At 46.5% G+C, this 18659-nt stretch overlaps 7 protein-coding genes across 7 annotated transcripts; 3 read left to right on the forward strand and 4 right to left on the reverse strand.

The window, feature by feature from the left end:
- Nucleotides 1-1340: 1340 nt before the first annotated feature.
- On the forward strand, nucleotides 1341-6080 carry N7478_006847 (uncharacterized protein; the record flags this gene model as incomplete). The annotated part of the gene is made up of 1 exon (XM_056923061.1): nucleotides 1341-6080. The coding sequence occupies one exon, from the start codon at nucleotides 1341-1343 to the stop codon at nucleotides 6078-6080; it is 4740 nt and encodes a 1579-aa protein (XP_056781098.1).
- An 800-nt stretch (nucleotides 6081-6880) lies between these two features.
- Nucleotides 6881-8545, reverse strand: N7478_006848 (nucleoside phosphorylase domain-containing protein; the record flags this gene model as incomplete). Its single annotated transcript, XM_056923062.1, has 1 exon — nucleotides 6881-8545. The coding sequence occupies one exon, from the start codon at nucleotides 8543-8545 to the stop codon at nucleotides 6881-6883; it is 1665 nt and encodes a 554-aa protein (XP_056781099.1).
- A 699-nt stretch (nucleotides 8546-9244) lies between these two features.
- On the forward strand, nucleotides 9245-9619 carry N7478_006849 (uncharacterized protein; the record flags this gene model as incomplete). The annotated part of the gene is made up of 2 exons (XM_056923063.1): nucleotides 9245-9295; nucleotides 9404-9619. 2 exons carry the CDS (start codon nucleotides 9245-9247, stop codon nucleotides 9617-9619), a joined length of 267 nt encoding a protein of 88 aa, XP_056781100.1.
- Nucleotides 9620-11046: 1427 nt separating this feature from the next.
- N7478_006850 (uncharacterized protein) lies at nucleotides 11047-12360 on the reverse strand (the record flags this gene model as incomplete). Its single annotated transcript, XM_056923064.1, has 2 exons — nucleotides 11047-11840; nucleotides 11883-12360. The coding sequence occupies 2 exons, from the start codon at nucleotides 12358-12360 to the stop codon at nucleotides 11047-11049; spliced, it is 1272 nt and encodes a 423-aa protein (XP_056781101.1).
- Nucleotides 12361-13053: 693 nt separating this feature from the next.
- N7478_006851 (ubiquinol--cytochrome-c reductase subunit 7) lies at nucleotides 13054-13846 on the forward strand (the record flags this gene model as incomplete). The annotated part of the gene is made up of 4 exons (XM_056923065.1): nucleotides 13054-13169; nucleotides 13379-13487; nucleotides 13554-13607; nucleotides 13757-13846. 4 exons carry the CDS (start codon nucleotides 13054-13056, stop codon nucleotides 13844-13846), a joined length of 369 nt encoding a protein of 122 aa, XP_056781102.1.
- A 499-nt stretch (nucleotides 13847-14345) lies between these two features.
- Nucleotides 14346-15592, reverse strand: alkA (DNA-3-methyladenine glycosylase II; the record flags this gene model as incomplete). The annotated part of the gene is made up of 2 exons (XM_056923066.1): nucleotides 14346-14409; nucleotides 14652-15592. The coding sequence occupies 2 exons, from the start codon at nucleotides 15590-15592 to the stop codon at nucleotides 14346-14348; spliced, it is 1005 nt and encodes a 334-aa protein (XP_056781103.1).
- A 498-nt stretch (nucleotides 15593-16090) lies between these two features.
- N7478_006853 (MFS transporter) lies at nucleotides 16091-17879 on the reverse strand (the record flags this gene model as incomplete). Its single annotated transcript, XM_056923067.1, has 3 exons — nucleotides 16091-16388; nucleotides 16453-16894; nucleotides 16955-17879. 3 exons carry the CDS (start codon nucleotides 17877-17879, stop codon nucleotides 16091-16093), a joined length of 1665 nt encoding a protein of 554 aa, XP_056781104.1.
- Between the last annotated feature and the right edge of the window lie 780 nt (nucleotides 17880-18659).

Consider the following 18659-nt stretch of genomic DNA (forward strand, 5'->3'; position numbering starts at 1 on the left):
GACTTCAGACTTTAGTTTCACGACGAAATTATGAGGTGGGTGAGGGGTGGTCCAGTGCTCCAACCTGAATCCACCAAGATGATATCAGTGTTGAGGGGCGACGGTGGCGAGCTTGGCCGAGGAGCCATTAACGTTATCCGCGGTGGACTCTGCAACGAACTTGTTTCCCGAAGGAACATTCCTTGGCCAATGGAATGTAAATGATATCAAATGGTGGATTAGACCACCAAGGCAATGATAGACAGGATAGGCAGGGTGATGGGGTCGACTTGAAATCAGCCTATGATTTCATTTTGTTTCTAATTTCAATTGAGAATGCCCAGGTGCTAATGGTAGTTTTACAATTAGAATATCATAGAACTATAGGAATACGAGCATCGGAGAGCTTTGACCCAATATCTTCCGTCGTCATCCGCGAAATTTCCGAGAAAGCTCGGAGATAACAGCAACTCGGACAAGAGAAAGAAAATCCCGCGGTGTTAGTGCTTAAATCGGTGTCCAAACAAGAACAGCAGAGAATAAAGAGAAACAAAGGGTTAGCAATACCCAAGCATCTAGACCGACCAACCGACATGTTCAAGTTTGCTTGAAAAGGGTCAGTAACTGGTCTGTGTGAGTGCCCCGTTATCGGTTATCGGATACCCTCCCGATCACTGACCGGGATGTCCAAATGGGATTCATGAGGGGCTATAACGGTCCTTGCATATAGTAGAAGTTCAACCTGTGAAACCGTGAATTGTAACGATAGGCCACGATTTCATTGTCTCTTTGGATGGATCCTTATTGAACTCGAAGCGTTGGAGGCGGCTAAGAATAATGAAGTACAAAAATTCAATTTACTATGAAAGTTCAAAATAATTGATTGCATCATGATGTTGATATTGATGCACCTGTTCTCTGTACTCTGACTTTTGAGTATTCCTAATGAGCCTAAGATCAGCCTACAACTGTCACGGCGGAGTGCTATAACCATCATGACATGATTGATTGGGCAGCATGCAGCACAGCCTGCTAGGCCGTAGTGGGGTTAGATTATGCTTGCTGACAGCGGGACTTCAACCCGACTTCCATGAAACAACGAGAGGCTATCCACGGAGCTGCATAGATCTGATATCCTAATAGCTGTCCAGTATACGTTAATGGTATGTTGCTTAACCATGATTAGTGGCAATGATTTCATTTTTCTTTATGGCTTTCTGGCATTCACTAATCCGTTGACCAGCAAAGAAGACCAGCCACTGTGTGAGGGGCGAGGAAGCGATCATATCGTCCAGCCGGAGCCATACAGTCTTGGACTGATTGAAGTTCCAATTGAGCATCGCCAATGTGATCAAGCAAAAATGTCGGGGAGTAATGTTGTTCATATCGACAAATTGAGCCTGCATGACACGACAGCACTAAACGACAATGAACAATCACTGCATTTGTCGGACCTGGAGTCCATATACAAGCTAGGAATGAGCCATCATGAAAATGGAAACATCAAAGCTGCAGAAGATCTTCTATTCCGTGCTGCAGAAGGCTACGAAAAAGCTTGCGGACTCCAAGATACGAAAACTCTTGACGCCCTCGAATACCTTGGTATCACATATCGAAAACTGGTCAAGCTTCAAGAAGCCGAAGTCACACATACACGTGTCGTTGAAGCCCGAACATTACTTGCGGGTCCCGAGCACCAAACAACACTTGTGGCATGGAATAGACTGGCGATGGTATATCGCGCCCAAGGCAGACTTGATGAAGCCGAAAGTGTCTACCAAAGAGTTTGGAAAACACTCGATAAAACCCTAGGACCAGATGATGAAGCAACGCTCAGAGCAGCTGTATCCCTCGGGAATTTGGCCTATGGCAGGAGGAAGTACATTGAAGCAGCAGAAATCTACACATCCACATTGGGTCACTATGAGATCGTTCTCGGAGCTGATCATTCATCTACGCAGCAGGTAGCTAGTAACCTAGCTGCTGTCTTTATTCAACAGGGAAAACATCCAGAAGCCGAGCTTATACTTGTTGCACTTGTGAATAAAATTCGAGAGAGCCAAGGATCGAATAGCGTCCGGCTCTTGCCGCCGCTTCTCAACTTATCTTACGCCTACGGTGGTCAGGAGAAACATGACGAGGCATTGAAAGTCCTGGCATCAGTTCTCGACTCATATGAAGGGGTTTATGGACGGAATCATCCTAAAACATTGGGAATCATGAAGCGACGGGCAGATGCGTTGGCAAAACAAGCCCATCTCACTGAAGCCATTGAGATGATCCAGAAAGGAATATCGCTGTCCTCTGATTCAGAAGAGTCCAAGACCCAATTGATGATCTCTCTAGCAAATATATTCATTCAACAGTCCAAGTTTTCTGAAGCCCGTGAAATCTATCGTCAATTGTCAGAAGAATCTGAAAAGAGCTTTGGCAAGGATCATGACTCAACAATCCGACATCTCATAAGCGAAGCAGAGGTGCTCTTCATGCAGCGGGAGTTTTTGGAAGCCGAGTCAATATTCAAATATGCCACAGAGCGATATACAAAAACGATTGGTGCCGAAGCAGAACAAACTTTGTGGAGTCTGATGGGTCAGTGCCATGCTGCTTGTGGGGCAGGAAAGATCTCCGAAGTTGAATCGTCAATTTGGTTGTTATTTGAAACGTGTGAGGTGCATAAATCTCTTCGAAATGGTCGAGCAATTCTTGTTTTCCAAGACCTGAGCAAACACTGCGTACAAAACAAAAAGTTCAAAGAAGCAGACGCCCTGATGACCAAAGGATACGAAATATGCCAAAAACTTTTTGATCGTGGGCACCCAGTTACAATATTCTACGGATTGAAAGCGGACAAAGTGCGACGACAGCAGAGGCGACATCAACAAGGTCTTCCTGTTGATATCGCAGTAGTACCACAAGGAGGTGATCAGACACCTGACTCCCTAATTGACATGTTCGAATTTGTGGTTTCGCTCACTACAAAGCCTAATGACCCATCGGCGCCACTGCCATCTGGATTAATCGCAAATCTGGCCATGTCATACGGAGAAAAGTGGGTTGAGAGTAAAGACATCTTCTACTTGAATAATGCCATTGACAAGCTTGAGACTGCCATTCTGGTCGGAAAAGAGGACGAACCGGACAGATCTAAATGGCTTGACAGGCTGGGAAAATACTACAAGGCTAGATTTCAGGCAACAAATGGCCTTGATGACCTCCGGAAATCTATAGATGCCACCCAAGCGGCCATTGACCTCCAGAAACAGGCCAATGAGGTCAGTCCCGACGATCTTAGTTATTTAGCAGAGAGTCTGATTGATCTACATGAGCGTGACTCGACGATGGAACCGCTGAATAAGGCAATTGAGCTCGGCCAAACGGTAATATCATCAACGGATTTGAATGATGTGGATCGGGCAAAGTATTTAGGCCGCCTTGGTATGGCGTTCATGTTACGCTATGAAATGAGCGGGATTATTGAAGACCTAAATAATTCATTTGACTTTATTGGGGAAGCGATGAGTATGACGCCCAAGTCTGAATCTCGTTGGAAAAGGTTATGTGCCTCATACGCAGATCTGCTAAGGCATCGATTCAAGCACAACGGGGAAATTCAAGATCTTGAAGAGGCAGTTAATTCCATTGCAACAGCCATCAATGCTGGATCTGAAGAAGACCCCTCGTTACTTGAGTCACTGGCAAGGCAGTTAGGTTATCGATATGATGCCTTGGGCAAGATGGAAGATCTCGATAAGTCCATTGTTGCAGCCGAGAGGGCTGTAGAGCTTTGGGACAAGTCCAGCAAATATTTAGCGGATGGTCTAATGAGATTGGGCTATCTTTTGATGGATCGATTTGAAGCAACAGGTCACCAAGAGGATCTTGACCGTAGCATCGTGTATCTAGCGGAAGCTAGTAAAACACCAAAGACAAACTCAACCGCAGAAGCCAGATGTCTTAGTGGACTAGCCAACGCATTTTGGCTGCGTTGGATGCGCACAAGAGCGTCAGATGATCTCGAAGAAGCTATTAACAAGGAAAGACTTGCTCTCGAGGTTGTTTCAGATAGTGATTTGGGAAAGGTGGATGTCATGAATAATCTTGCCAACATCTTGATTGACAGGTTCAAAGAAACCAAAGATTTGAGCGATATCGAAGAGGCTATTCAATTTATTGAAAAGGTGTTGTCGTCTCGGCCGTCCACTCACATGCATTACCCGGGAAATCTGAACAATCTTGCCAATGCCATTGAAGCAAGATACAAGGAGCAAGCCAATATCGTCGACTTGAATATGGCGATTGAGAAATCAGAAGAAGCGCTCTCTTTAATGCGTGAAGATCACCCAAGCCGTGCTGGATACTCATTCAATCTCGGTGCCAGATACTACGCCCGCTACCAGAAAGAAGATAATAGCCAAGACATGCAGAATGCTATCGATCGATTTTTGGAGGGTTGGAAAGCCCCCAGTGGACGCCCATTTGATAGAGTGCTAGCTGGTTCACAGGCAATCTACAAACTGAGAGATACGGGAAGACTGGAAGAAGCTACCACCATCGCGATGGAAGTCGTCGACTTGCTTCCTCAGGTTACGACAAGATCACTCAACGTCACCGATCAGCAGTACGTTGTTCGCGAGTTTTCTGGGATTGCAGGCAATGCATGTTCTCTCCTCTTGAGCCTGGGGAGATTGAATGATGCATTGGAATATCTCGAGAAAGGAAGAACAGTCATTCTAGACTTGTTGATGAGCAATCGGATGAATCTTGGAGACCTTGAAGCGATATCACCGGAATACGCAGCAAAGTTCCGACAGCTACAAGATCAAATTAATAAAACATTTGACTCTGCAAGGATCGACAGCGTCGGAGCGGAGACGCTGCTTCAAAAGCGTCTCTCATCTGTTTCTCAATTCAATGAATGTGTTGAAGAAATACGGAAACTACCGGGACAGTCTCGATTTCTTCTTGGACCCGAATTGAATGAGATTAGGGCAGGAGCAAAGAATGGGTGTATCGTCATTATGAATATCACAAATCTCCGAAGCGATGCCATAATTATATCCCCTGAGAAGATTGATAGTATCGAGCTTCCTAATCTATCACGTCAACGGGGGTTGGAATGGCTCAACAAAGACCTCACTCGGAAAGCGAAGAACGCAGCAGAGCGCAAAAGAAAAAATGCGGAATACAGGGACCTTCTTCACTGGCTGTGGACTTCAGGCGTGAAGCCCATATTTGATCGAATTGGATTGAAGCCGCAGTCTTTGACGCAGAAGCTGCCCAGGGTATGCTGGATAGCAAGCGGTATTGCAAGCATGCTACCATTTCATGCGGCCTGTGACCAAACAGCCAGTGATACGGAGAACACATTCGAATATGCAATCTCGTCTTATTCGCCCTCAATTAAGACAATGTTTCAAGTTCGCGCAAAGTTGAGCAATGACGCAAAAGTCGCTCAGCCAAGTCTATTAATGGTTGGAATGCCGACAACAAAGGGCCATGCATCACTTCCCGGCGTTGAAGACGAGATAGATGATATCCAAGAAGCAGTTGAGGATTCATTTTCTATTAAAAGCCTCATCCAACCACAGCCTGGACGGGTCTTGTCCGATTTATCATCCCATGATATAGTGCACTTCGCATGCCATGCCGTATCTGACAGTAGAAACCCACTGAATGGCCACTTGTTACTTCAGGCAGAAGAATCTGAACTCCCGGGGACTGCTGAACGCGGCGCGTTGACTGTAGAGTCGATTATGAAAATGGATCTCAAGAGAGCTCGTATCGCGTATCTCTCTGCGTGCTCGACTGCGGAAAATAAAGCAACCAAGCTTCTAGATGAAGCTATTCATCTTGTTAGTGGTTTCCAGGTTGCTGGTTTTGCCCACGTTTTGGGGACTATGTGGCCTGCGCCAGATTTAGTCAGTCATAGTGTTGCGGTGGGCTTTTACGAGAATCTCACGTCACTGTTGTCACCAGCGTCTGCTGCTGACGATGGAAGAGCTGTTGCTGAGGCCTTCCATTCATCGGTTAAAGAAGTTCGATCTGACTTTGAAGAGCAGCCGCTTAGATGGGCTCAGTTTGTTCATTTCGGTGGCTAGAAGTTGAAGTTACTGTTGATCGATATCGATAGCAATATCGAGATAATGAATATCGTCTTACTTATTTGCTTGATTCGCTTTTTACAGCTTCACACCTCATACAACAACATCGTATTACTCGATAACTTCTACATCCTACTTTCTTCCACAAATATTACCCACTGAAGATACGACTCGTCATGTCACCTTCGTCTCCTTCGCCTCACCCCAACACGGCAGTCTAATAATACAGAGCGCGAATCATAGAGAGACCCGCGATGGAGGCAATATTTTGAGCTCGAGGTGCCAAGGTCCCCACACTCACTGTATGCTCTTACTCAATGGGACGAGGAGTTGTCGCATTGCCATCATCCGAGATATGATCAACCGTGGTGAGATTTATCTGGCTGACTTAGACGCAGACTCAAGCGCTGCTGTACACGACCTGAGCCCGTCTCAACACTTCCTGAGGGAGTCGATAATCAACTCAATAATCGAAGCCTTACGGGCTAGATTACGGGAAAGCAGCGATCATCGGGGAAAAATGCATTTCTCCATTGACTTTTCCACTTGTTTTTGCATTTGTCTTTGCATTTGTCTTTCTATCTATGTAGAACTTACAGTATAAGTAGCTGTATATAGCAAATTTTATCTATGGCCAAAGGCTTTCTTCCCCCCGTGATCGTTATTGTCTCCCGTAGCTAGATAGTTGAAATTCAGGAGAGGGCAATGCTGAATCTATAATGAATCACATTTCTTTGGAAACAGCTCTTTGTTCTAGCAACTACCACTGGATATCGCTGGTCCACATTTCAAGCCTGCTAATTTCCAGCAGTGGATGCCTCCGTAACATCATCATCCAACGTAACTTCCAAGTAGTCCTCCGCCTCGTCTGCATCTTCATCGTCATCATCACCACGATCGGTGTAGAGACTTTGCCAGCAATTTCCCTTTTGTAAGCTTGCAGAATCTATGTCTTTCCTGCGGTACCACTTGAATTTAAGCAGGCGATATTGCACCGCATAGACTGCCTCACCGATACAAGACTGAATACTCGAATTATCAGAGTTATCAGCTGTGAGGGTGATATCAATATCACGGTGCCACATGCTTCTGAATCCAACAATCAGATAGATTTTCTCATTTGAGCGACCCATCTGTCTCTCAATCCATTGTCTTGCTTTCCTCTGTTTGCTCATTGCTTCGAACCAATCGCTTGAGTTATTAAGCGTGCAGGAGCTGGATCGATCAACGGTAATCGTATCATCAGTATCCGAAGCATTCTGCCCTTTGCTAGATCCACCCGAGAAGAGTGAAGTGTAGCCCGGGGCATCAAGACGGATGGAGTGTGGAATCGACTGGTGTATGATAGCCAATTGACCGGGCGCGGGCGATTTTGGCAAGGCATGGAAATTTTGTCGTGGAAACAGAGTGTCCGTCGTGAGACTTCCCACAAAGTTCTTCTCGACTGGGAAGACTTGGTTCACAAATCCGGGCGGTAGAGAAGAAGAAGATTGTAGGGTAGATGATGTTTCTGTTGAGGGAGCTATACTTTCGGCTTTCTCAGCGTGGCTCTTGGGGGTGATCCCCAGTAATTCCTTTGCATATGCGGCGGCACCTATGGCAGCAAAAGGTTGCCATTCTTTAGCCTTGAACTCATCGGCATAATCGGAGATTCCTCGAATAGCCAAAACCGGAAAGTAATCAAGATCCATAATTCCGGCAGCTTCCATCTCAAAACAGTAGATATCATGCTGGACAGCCAATTGATCTCGGGTCTTTCCGTGCTTAATGAGACGATTTCCAGATGCGATCGTACCATAATGCAGCTGCGGAGTAGTGGAGGACCTTTGAGGTCTGCTCACAACTGGGGCAGAATCCACAGGAATATCAGGGTCAGTACAAGTGTCATGAAGGATATCGTGATCTGGCCCAGGACATTGAAACTGGGGATACTGAGCGATGGCCTTGTCTAAGATCTCTCCTAGCTGACCCTTGCCCACAAGATATGTTGATCGAAGATTGCTCACAGCTGTTAGAAGACTAGTAGGAGGGTGGTTGAGTGATCCAGTTGGTAAAAAGGTTCCATTCTCCAGAGTCTTTCCGTAGTCGTACGCAACAACACCTCCGAACGAGCCGCTGGGGATACCAATAACGACATCACCAAGGCGAATATCGGGTGACGGCCGTGAGACGGCCGGGACACCACCTCCAATGCCTACCATCAATCCGAATGATAGACTGGGAAAGGTGGTCATCATTTGCTTAGCGACGACGGCAGCAGAAGTGGTACCATAGATACCGGAAGGAAGACAGGCAATGACAACATTATGGGAAGCAACGCTCCCCAGCGCATAGCTATTTGTATCGGTGCGGGGTTGATCGAGGTCAGGGTGAGATTCATCTAACATGCATTTTGCCGCAGCCATTTCAATGGGCAAGGCACATATCCAGCCAATATGGTAGCTGTTGTGGTTGAAGGCCATCTTGACTGAACATGTAATTGGCGATTTTGCAAGGGAGATGGCTGGGGAATTTTATGAATAACTTGCAATCTACAGTCTGAGAGTCAAGAGGCTCAATTCGCTTTTTTCGCTATCTGATTGGTAACAAATGGCCCAATCAGTGCCTGACACTTTACGCTACCCTGAAGCGTCCCTAGAGCCCCACTAGCGCTGACATTGAAGACGTTGAGTCGTGGGGGCGTTATGAGAAACATGGTCTCGTTTGAAGAGCAAATTGACTAGAATGTCAATCAATTTAACGAATTTTCAGCGTTTGAATGACGAAGGCTTGACATGATAATACAGTTCACTTTTCGAGGTTCGGCATGTTGAAAAGAGAGAATGGGGTTCTTGTACAGCCGCCCACAGTCATCAACTCATCGGGCCGGAGCTGATCCAGAACTTTAATTCTTGGCACCACCTTTCATTCTAACTACAACCACCTTCAACGCGTTCATAACAAGAAAATAGACCACTTCGCCTATTCTGTCGCAATTGAATCGAAATTGCAGTCATAATATCACTGTCTCTCTACTCTGTGGGCTGCCTGGACATTGCGAAGTCCATTTCCACAAGCTTGACAATCAGACCATCCCCGCAGGTACGCGGTTGCTACAACTTTGCTAGCTAGAAATCGACCGACCAAGCATTGAGAGCTTGACAGGGCTGGTACACACCTTGATGGCACAGAACAAGGCATCTACCAATAAGACCCTCGGTCGCCCTTCAGGGGTATGTTTTTAACCCAAGGGCAAATCACAAGGCTCTCAACCCACAACTATTCCCGAATATCAAGACTCAAGGTGCTACATTGTTCAGAAGCTAACCAGAGTCTCAAAGTCTTTAAATGCGCCCATCGCAGCGTTTACTATGGCTGTCATATTATTCGGCTACTGCATCAGTTCCATCCGTACAGCCAGACGTGATGCACAGGACAAGACGTTGATCGGGTCTAATTCACAGCAGCGAGCTACACAGGCTGATAAGGACTCGTCATGGGTTCAGCAGGCGCTCCAGGAGAGTCAAGCAGAAAGGAATGGGAAATCGAGTAGATGATCTTGACGTTAAGCTTCAAGTGGTTCAATCCAATGCCAACCTCAAAATATTTATATTAATTTGATACCCGGTGAGTACGTGTGTAAAAATTTCAGGCAAGGAGATTTCGATTACGAAAGCTAATGGGGTTTAATATATTACTAGATTGATCGAAGTTATCAAAAGTATTCAATTGATGGTATGCATTAAGTAAATATTGTAAATGATATCTTCGTCTTCGTGATAGATCAGAATTTTCAGTGTATGAATGATCATTCCCCAGGAGTTCAAGTGTATTAACAACCTGGTTCAACAATTGTAAAGTTCATCATATGAATCGTGAAGAGAAGTTGCCCGTAGAGCTGCAGACGTGCTGTAGGAATAGTCATCAAGCAAGATGATGACAGGACTTATTTCATAAAAGTGCTATCAAATGCGAAGTTCCGGCGCAGATATCCAACAATCAGAATTCCTGCCGAGGGGCTGTCAAGTTTGTTGTACAAGTCCTGCTGATATCTGGTTAGTCAGATTGCGTACGCATAATCCTGGCATCACATTAGACGTGGATATGCATCGCTGAGAATTCAATCATTCAGATCTCGCTGTAGTGTATCGATATGTGTCGATGTAGACATGAGTGAGAGAGGAAAAAGAATGGCTAAGCGAGAAAGAAAATAAAAATATGATCCGGCCCGTAGGCACGTGACATTGGTGCTTGACAGCTCGGAAGAACAACTAATCCGATGGGCGTCTTGACCTACTATACTCACTACAACAGACAAGCCCATTTTAAATAAGATATCGAAATTGCTTATATTAATATGCACAATCATAGATTCCCTTTAGGTTGTGTGATGTGTAGGGCTGTTCAAGATACGATGTCGCAATTTTGAATTATCATTGTCTTACTCTTCTTGATGTTGAGCTATACCTGAGTAAGAAGTGGTGATGTGCTGTTGAATGAAAGGAAATAAATCTGGGTAGTATATACAAATAGACATGCAATAGCCATGCAAATACAATAACAGTAAAATCAATGAAACGATGAGGAAGCGCGCTTCAAAATTTGAGAGAAATCTTGGATGCCGACGTGCAAGCCCCCTGGGCATGTGATCATCGTAGAGGCCGTAGAGGCTTCACGTGCAAAAGACAACCCGCGAGCGAAAAAGGATAAATCACTGCCATCTATTTCCAGAGTCCTAGCCTAGGACTTGCGAGGTATTTTAATAATGCAGGGCAAAAGCCGAGGCGCTGAGAAATCCACCAATTGGAAGTAGTGGTCCAACTTTCATTTCTGTACAGATCGGTTAAGAGGAAGGAGGAGTAGGGGTCGGTGGCGGTAGAAAAGGAGGTATTATGTTCATGTGTGAGAGTGTCGAGGTTCGGGTGTCGAGGTTCGAGGATGGTGGGAGATATGTTCTCTTTTAGATTGTTTCGACGGGTGGCATTCAACAAATCATAATTGATCCGTCGCCCCCATTCGCCCTCCTGATCTCATCCCGGCCCTCTTGTTGAATTTTATGCATGTACTTTCGGAGATACTCATAAGTGAGCATCGTTGTCATTGCAGCAGGGACGGCCCGGATAAGGTTGGTGCCTATCCCAGAATAAAATGCACGCCACCCTTCTTCATGTAAAATGGTCTTGCATGTCTGAATGACGCCATTGTAGCGAGGGCCAAGATACATTCCGTCTGAGGATGATGCTACAGGCCGACCGCGATCATGAGGATGATTCAGGCCACCGCGGAAAGCAATTTCTTCATGTGATGGAGCTGGTGCGTTGCGTTGCTGGGTTTGTAGTCGGGTCCGTAACACCTCGTGAGGGTAGGTGAGCGTGCTTGCGCATACTTTGCTGATGAAGGTAGCGAGGGAGATACCCAGCCAGTGGGAGCTCCCATTATCTGGGTGCTCTCCAATTGAATAGCCAGTGAAAGCCAACTTCAGATGTTCGTAGAGGGGAAATTGAATGGCCACGTGAGTGAGGCCCAAAAGAGCAGGCAACATCCCGGAATAAAATGAACGAATGCCTTCCACTCGATACATTTTCGTCACGGCATCAATTGTCCCTGAGTACTGCCATGGGGCTCTTGCCCCCTCGTGATTCTGTTTGAGGCTTTGTGACATGAGCCTTGTCTTGATGACCCAAATGGGATTTGTAGCAATTGTCGAACAGGCTCCAGCAGTTAGGGAAGCCAATCCACGAGACATCCACCAATTTTCTGTAATGATAGTCAGGATATCTATCTAATTAAATAATGAAATAAGAATAAGAGCTGTCCTACCTGTCTTTTCGAAATAGTAGTCGCGCGTTGTGTCGTAGAGAGCCAGATAGATTGCCCATGTAGGAAGATATCCCATCAACATCGGTCCGAGCCCCTGATACAAGCCACGGATTCCGTCCTCTCGAAATATCACCCTCCCAGTGCCCATCATGCCACGATACAACGCCTTCGTCTCCATTTGAGCTCCGTTTCGTCGCGCAAAGCCACCCTGAGCCTGCAACTTGGTTTTGATGACATCGAGGGGACAAGTCACGATTCCGGAGGCCACACCTGCCGCACCACCACATAGAGGAGCCACCCAGCTATCGGGAATTTTTGTGGATAGAATCTTTAAACAACTCGTGGGACCGGAGTGTGACGGTCCTTTGCCGGAGGGCTTGCCGGGAGCATAAGGAGCAGCGTTATCGTCATGGGGATTCTGCGAGGCCCCAAGGAGGTTCTGGGCAGGGCCAGTGTTGTCCTTGCCGTCGGATTTCATCGTGGAGACGGTTGAGAGACTCTCTCGCACACTTATCTATCCGTCTTGATCACCGAGGGCTCCCGGCCTCGAGCATATCGGTTGCTCGATCCGGAACCCAAAATCCCAACTTTAAAACCGTGGTGGAAAGAAGATGAGAAGATGAGTTGTATGAGGTCCTATATAGCGCTTAAGGTAGGAGGGGGTGGTTCGGGAAAGGAGAGTTTTCTGAAGCCGTTGGTCTCCGAACGGGTTTCTGAATGCGATGCCCTATGATGTCGGAGCACGGACTCGGCCGGGGTGGGGGTTGCAGTTTCGTCCTATCTAGGAAGCTGCCGGGTTCAAGAGATAAAAATTTGAGTCAAGATACCACACCCAACATGCGCGGAGAGCTAGAGAGGGTTGGAAATGTGAGATGAGAGAAACGAGAGGGTAGAATCCAAGATTATGACATGGGGAATTGAGTGGTGCGAGGTGGAGTCACTGATTACCATTCTCCTCCGCTATGGCCTGAGGCACACTGCATATCATACACGTGATGTTCAATCACATGACATTTATTATTGCCTCAGGTGTTAATATTACCTTAATAGGACTAGTTTCTCAAGCTTCCGTTTTGCACAACCTCGCAACATCGGGTCATCTCGTGTTCAGCCGGACCGCCCTTTCTATCTTCCCTCACTCACCAGAGCCTCTGGATAACCGGGAATCAAAATGTCTGCCCCCTCCGTTGCCAACTACATTGTCAAGCGCCCATGGCTCAAGCGCTGGATGACACCCATTGCCAACTGGTACACCGACGCCGCCGGTTACCGACGTCTCGGGTTGAAGTAATTATCGCCCTCCCCCTCCACGCCAATGCCTGTTCACTGCGAATTGCGAACTACTGGGAGCATCATAGCCTCTGCAATGACAAGAATACTCACACTTCTTGGGTGCGATCGTCAATGTCATGTTGTCGCATTCGCTCATGCCTGGCTACCCGGAGATCACTAATCCCGACACTTTTCGTCCATCACAGTTACTAACATATCTCTAGGTTCGACGACCTCATTCCTGAGGAGAGCGAGACCGTCCAGCAGGCGATCAAGCGTCTTCCTCCTAAGGAGGCCTACGACCGTGTCTTCCGTATCCGCCGCGCATTCCAGGTTCGTCCCTGACCCCCCTTCACAAGTCTACGGCCGTCGAAATACTTACAGATATCTCAATTGCAGTGCTCTATCTCCCACACTCTCCTTCCCGCCAACGAGCAGATCAAGCCCAGCGAGGTTAGTTTTCCCCGTCCAAAATTTGTCCTCCCCGCATCCAACCCCATATCGGCCAATCCCGTTGCAAGGATTTGTCACATATGACCCTGAAATCACAATATCCTTCAATGGTCTCATTTGAACATATACTAATTGTATTATCCATCTAGGACGTCGAATACCTAAGCCCCATCATCCGCGAGATCGAGAAGGAGGCTAAGGAGCGTGATGACCTCGACAACCTCGTCGTCCGCAAGTAAGCGTGCTCTTGTGTCGCGATTGGCTACGAAAAACCGGTGCAATTATAAGGGCGATGGGTTCTTTTCAATATTGCGTGTGATAGACATTCAAGGATTTTATTTTGCGATGGATACGGACCAGCCGTAGATGGTGGTGCCTAGATAATCCTCAGGTGTACTGATACTGTACAAATCGATTTTCTTTGTTCTTGGTTAATGCTTGTGCACGCCTTCCAGCCTTTCGCCTACCCCAGTAGTCCACATAGACTTGAGGCCAAGTCGAATCGGTTCCCTCCGATTCCAGCTCCGTACCTGGTGTCTATCCAATTGGTTCATTTCATTGCAATCCCAGCATACTACAGCTGATCAATCGAGACATTCCGAAGTCGATACTCATCAACTGATCATACACTGGCAGTCATAGTCAATGGAGTTTAGCCATACTTCCAAGGTTATTAGTATCTATATACTATATATGGATACATTACATCTTGTACACCCGCGGGGTTCAAATGTTGGTTCACCCTGTAAGAACCGCTATATCAACATTCTCGATGCGCCACATGTACCACATAAACAAGCTCCTGTTTTAATATCAGTGATATAACTCTGGCAGTGAAAAGAAGCAACCATACCTATATGGTGCAAACTTGGCAGCCAACTCCAACATATCTTTTTCCGCCATATACTTGAACTTACCACCACCCTTCCCTTTCAATTTACTTACATCACGACCAATGAATGCCGCACATCCTCGCCTTGGATCTGTCAGCCAAGGTATCCCAAGTGGCATCGAGAATAAGAAAGCAAAGAGTTAAGGACTTACTGTACACCCAAATCTCCAGTTGAAAAAACATCAATGCGCTTCAGAGCAAAGCAAGCAAACATCTCAACAGACCACTTACCCAATCCCCGCACAGCTATAAGCTTCTCAACAAGCTCCTCATCAGTAGCACGAGCAAGCATCTGCGCACTAAGCTCGCCAGCAGCAAACTTCTCCGCTAATCCCTGTATATATTCCGCTTTACGCTGCGACAATCCAGCCGTCCGCAGCGTCGCAATATCACATCGCGCGACTTCCTCAGGTAAAGGGAACTTCGAACGTTCCCCGTCTACCCCAGTATTTTCCAAATTAAAAAGAGTCAAAAACTTGTTCCGGATGGACTTGGCCGCGGCGCCGGAAACCTGTTGTCCGATGATACTGCTTGTCAAGCTGTTGAAGGGATCGACTTTCTCGGCTAGGCCTTCGGGAGAGAATAATGGACACGGGTGCTGCTCGATTACGGATTTGAGACGGGGATCTGTGGCGATCAGATGCGCGAGACCTTGTTCGAGTAATGTTCCTGTTGTAGCGGTGGGACGGGGTAGGCCGGTCTTGGAGGGTGAAGCATCTTGTAGATGGGCTGGATAGGCGACCACCGAGGAACCGTGAGGTGTGAGGAGCGTTACGTTTGTTCGATGCGGGTCGACTGGACGGTCGAGGGGAGGCGGGGTGACAGGTCTGTTGCTTCGGGGATCAGTAGCATGGTTATCGTCTGATTTTTGAGTCGTGTCGTTTGCAGCCGGCGGTTCTGGGGACCAGTAAGAGCTTCCTGAATTTGTAGGTGCTTTGACTGGTGCTTTTTGCACCGCTTTCTTTGTTGTGGGAGGTTTGCGAGGCTTAGTGACCGAGCTGTTCTGTACCCTTGACACTTTGAGCGGGGAGCTCTGGACTGGAGGTTTGAGAGTTGCGATAGAACCCAATCGAGCTGACCGCCTTAATGACATAGTGTAGTTCTTTTCTTGGGGTTTAAAAATATCTGGTTGGGATGATTTTTATGGATGGTATCGAGGAATATGATTAGAAATCCCTAGTTAGTAAAGGTCGCTAGTCCCCCGGATTCCAGGCTGCCACCCTCGGGACCCGCCAAGCCCGTATCGTCTTCAGCTCCAGTCTTGGATCTTCATCTCCACATTAATATAGTACATTACTCAAGTTTATTTACAGATCTTAATTATCTATATGTACCCCATTCAAAGATTAAAAGTATGAATATCTTGCAATGCATTAAAATTGTTTTTTTATGTAATACTAGCTGTTTATATCCCGGGGAAGGTTTAAGAACCATCGCTCTTCCGTAACTTTCTAACCTTATACAGCTGGTCAAGGACTTCAGGAACAATCAAACAAAATTCCACATCAATCCAGTTGTTTCGCCTTGTTCGTGTCAGAAATCTATCCAACCAAAGCCTAGCCAAGAATTCCGACTCCCCACCACTCTATTCTCATGGCTCTGCGACCTCCTTGCTAGCGGGCAGATCGCTCGAGCTGCGCACAACATCCGTCTCATTTTCAGGTTTCATTTCGCTAGAAACGGCAATATCAGCCTGCACACGTATTCTCTCCGCCGCAGCATCCAATTGTCTAGCGGATTCAACAGCATATTGGCAGTGCCGACGAATAGCCGGTCCAAACTTGTAAAAGATCCAGGGAAATGGCAAGCAAGCAACAGCAAGGAAAGCCGATACGGAGGAAGCCCAATGAACACCAAGATTTTCATACATCGGAGTCGTAAACAGCGGGCTATACAGTCACTTGGTCAGCTGCCTATACTTCACAATTCTGCAAAGAAACCATCATAACTTACAATGCTGCACCAAAAAGAGCCCGTATAACAGCGTTGCCTGCCAACGCAGATGCAGCGTAAACGGTATATGCATCGACCAAATAGTTGACAACACTCAAAAATATTGACACGTGAGAAAATCCGAAGAGAACAGTACCTATCTCACATACGATCCAATGAATATGTGGGAAATTAGTCCAAGCAAACCAGAATAGTCCAATTGGCAGAGTGACTGCGCCAACTATAGCTGGAATTAATCGGGCTTCTGGAGGAGGGCGACCAGAAGGAGCTTTGTCGGCAACTTTTTTGAAGCGAGCATCATCAATAGCAGAATAGATACATCCAAATATCTGTCCGATCATCATTCCCAGGAACGACAAGCCTGAGGTTCTTTGTGGCCATTCAAGTGTATCCTCGAAGATGATGGGGAATGCAGCAAATTCCATGTACATAGTTCCATAGACTGTTCACATTTAGTGACTTTCCATGTGATTAAATCAAATAAACAGACCCAGTAACTCACCGATTGCCATATAGATAGATAGTGATAGGACAATTGGCTTGAAGAATACTAAAATCCACGGTCGAACCATAGTCTTAGCAAAGACCTGACCAGCCGTTCTATGGGCGTCACCCGTATCAAGCCGACTTTTGTATACAGCACCTGTCAATTTGCTAAGCGTTGAAGCACGCTTCCGTAGCAAAACAGGCGTGTAAGTCTCAGGAATACAGACAATTCCAACCAAGAACACTACCCCATTGAAGATTGTAATAACGCCCTGTACCCATTTCCAGCCTTTAGATACAGCCAAAAAGTCACAAGTAATCGGACCAAGACTAGGGCCTAGAAACGGAGCCCCAATGAAGGCAATAGTAGCCAAGCCTCTGTTTCGAGCCGAATAAATATCCGAAACCACCCCGCCAGCATTAGAGATTGCTGACGAGCCAAATGCACCTGAGAAGAATCGAAGGACAAGCAGTGTGGCGATATTCGGACTAGCGATCGTTGCGCCGGCAAACAGTGTGGTCAAGCCGTGGGTGATGAGGAAGATAATCTGACGACCGAAGAGTTCGGAAAGAGGTGCCCAAATTGCAGGTCCAATTGCAAAAGCAAGAACAAAGAGCGCCGTGTCTGCAATGACCAGCTCCTCACTTGCTCCGAATTTCTCTTGGATTTGAGGGTTGGCTGCTGAGAGTGCGGATGAGGCGAATGTGATCGATAGGAAGGAGGCAGCTTGGAGCGTTCTAATCGACCACTTTAGCCAGGTTTGCATTTGATGTGGATCTCGAACATCTACAGAGAGCCAGTCAACCAAGTATGGATCTTCTTCAGTCCCAGCTCCCTCCCAATGGTGGTGGAGAACATTGTCGGCGATTGTGTCTTGCGAGAGAACGAGTTGGTATAAAGATAATTGGCTGCTAGGAATGCTTTTTCCGGTCGTTGACATCTTCTTATCTATCTTCCGCCTTTACGTGTCTGTAATCGCGAAGGCTGCTCCAGGGGATTGAGCTAGTAAAAAGGGACTGTCAAACCCAAGAGGGAATGTGTGACGGCGACAAAAGCTCAAATTACCAGGTGATCTATCAATAAAATGAAAATCAAGCCGAAGGGGGGATCAAAATTATAAGTAAATTGCATGTGCAACCTTGGAAGTATACTGCCAATGGGTGACAAATTGACTTGGAAAACTTAGGGGGAACCAATAGTTCCATTATTAATGAATAACAATTGCATGAAAAGAGATTAGAAATAAACTTCAGACAAACTCGGAATGCGTAGAAATCCCTGGTTTTGACTTCTTTTGAAGCTGTAAAAGTTGTATAAATAACGATGCCCTGCATGTTAGGCTATGCCAAGCTTTGAGGTTGAGTGCAGCTCTTGGGAAATAGCCCAATCACAGGGTTGAGGGACAGGCCCACATCCTTGTTCCCGCTAGTATCCGTCCAGCCTGAGCAACTAGGCTTACTTTGGCTGTGATTTCATATCATTGGCAGAGGTGATTTGCTGGACGCGGAAGGAAGAGGAGCGGGAAAGTGCATGCGTCGTATATTGTATGAACAGTGTGGACTTGATGGAATGCAAAACTTACACCACATCCAAAGCTTGATCGAGCCTTCGATTGGCGTTATAAGTGGAGGGCGACTGGCCATGAAGAAAGAGAGTTCCGGGGTTAAACGACGAAGTCGGTTTCCCAACAGAAAATTTAAATTTAATAAATGCTGATCAT

Source organism: Penicillium angulare (genome assembly GCF_028827245.1).
Source record: "Penicillium angulare strain IBT 27051 chromosome Unknown utg000004l_segment0_segment0, whole genome shotgun sequence".
Lineage (NCBI taxonomy): Eukaryota > Fungi > Ascomycota > Eurotiomycetes > Eurotiales > Aspergillaceae > Penicillium > Penicillium angulare.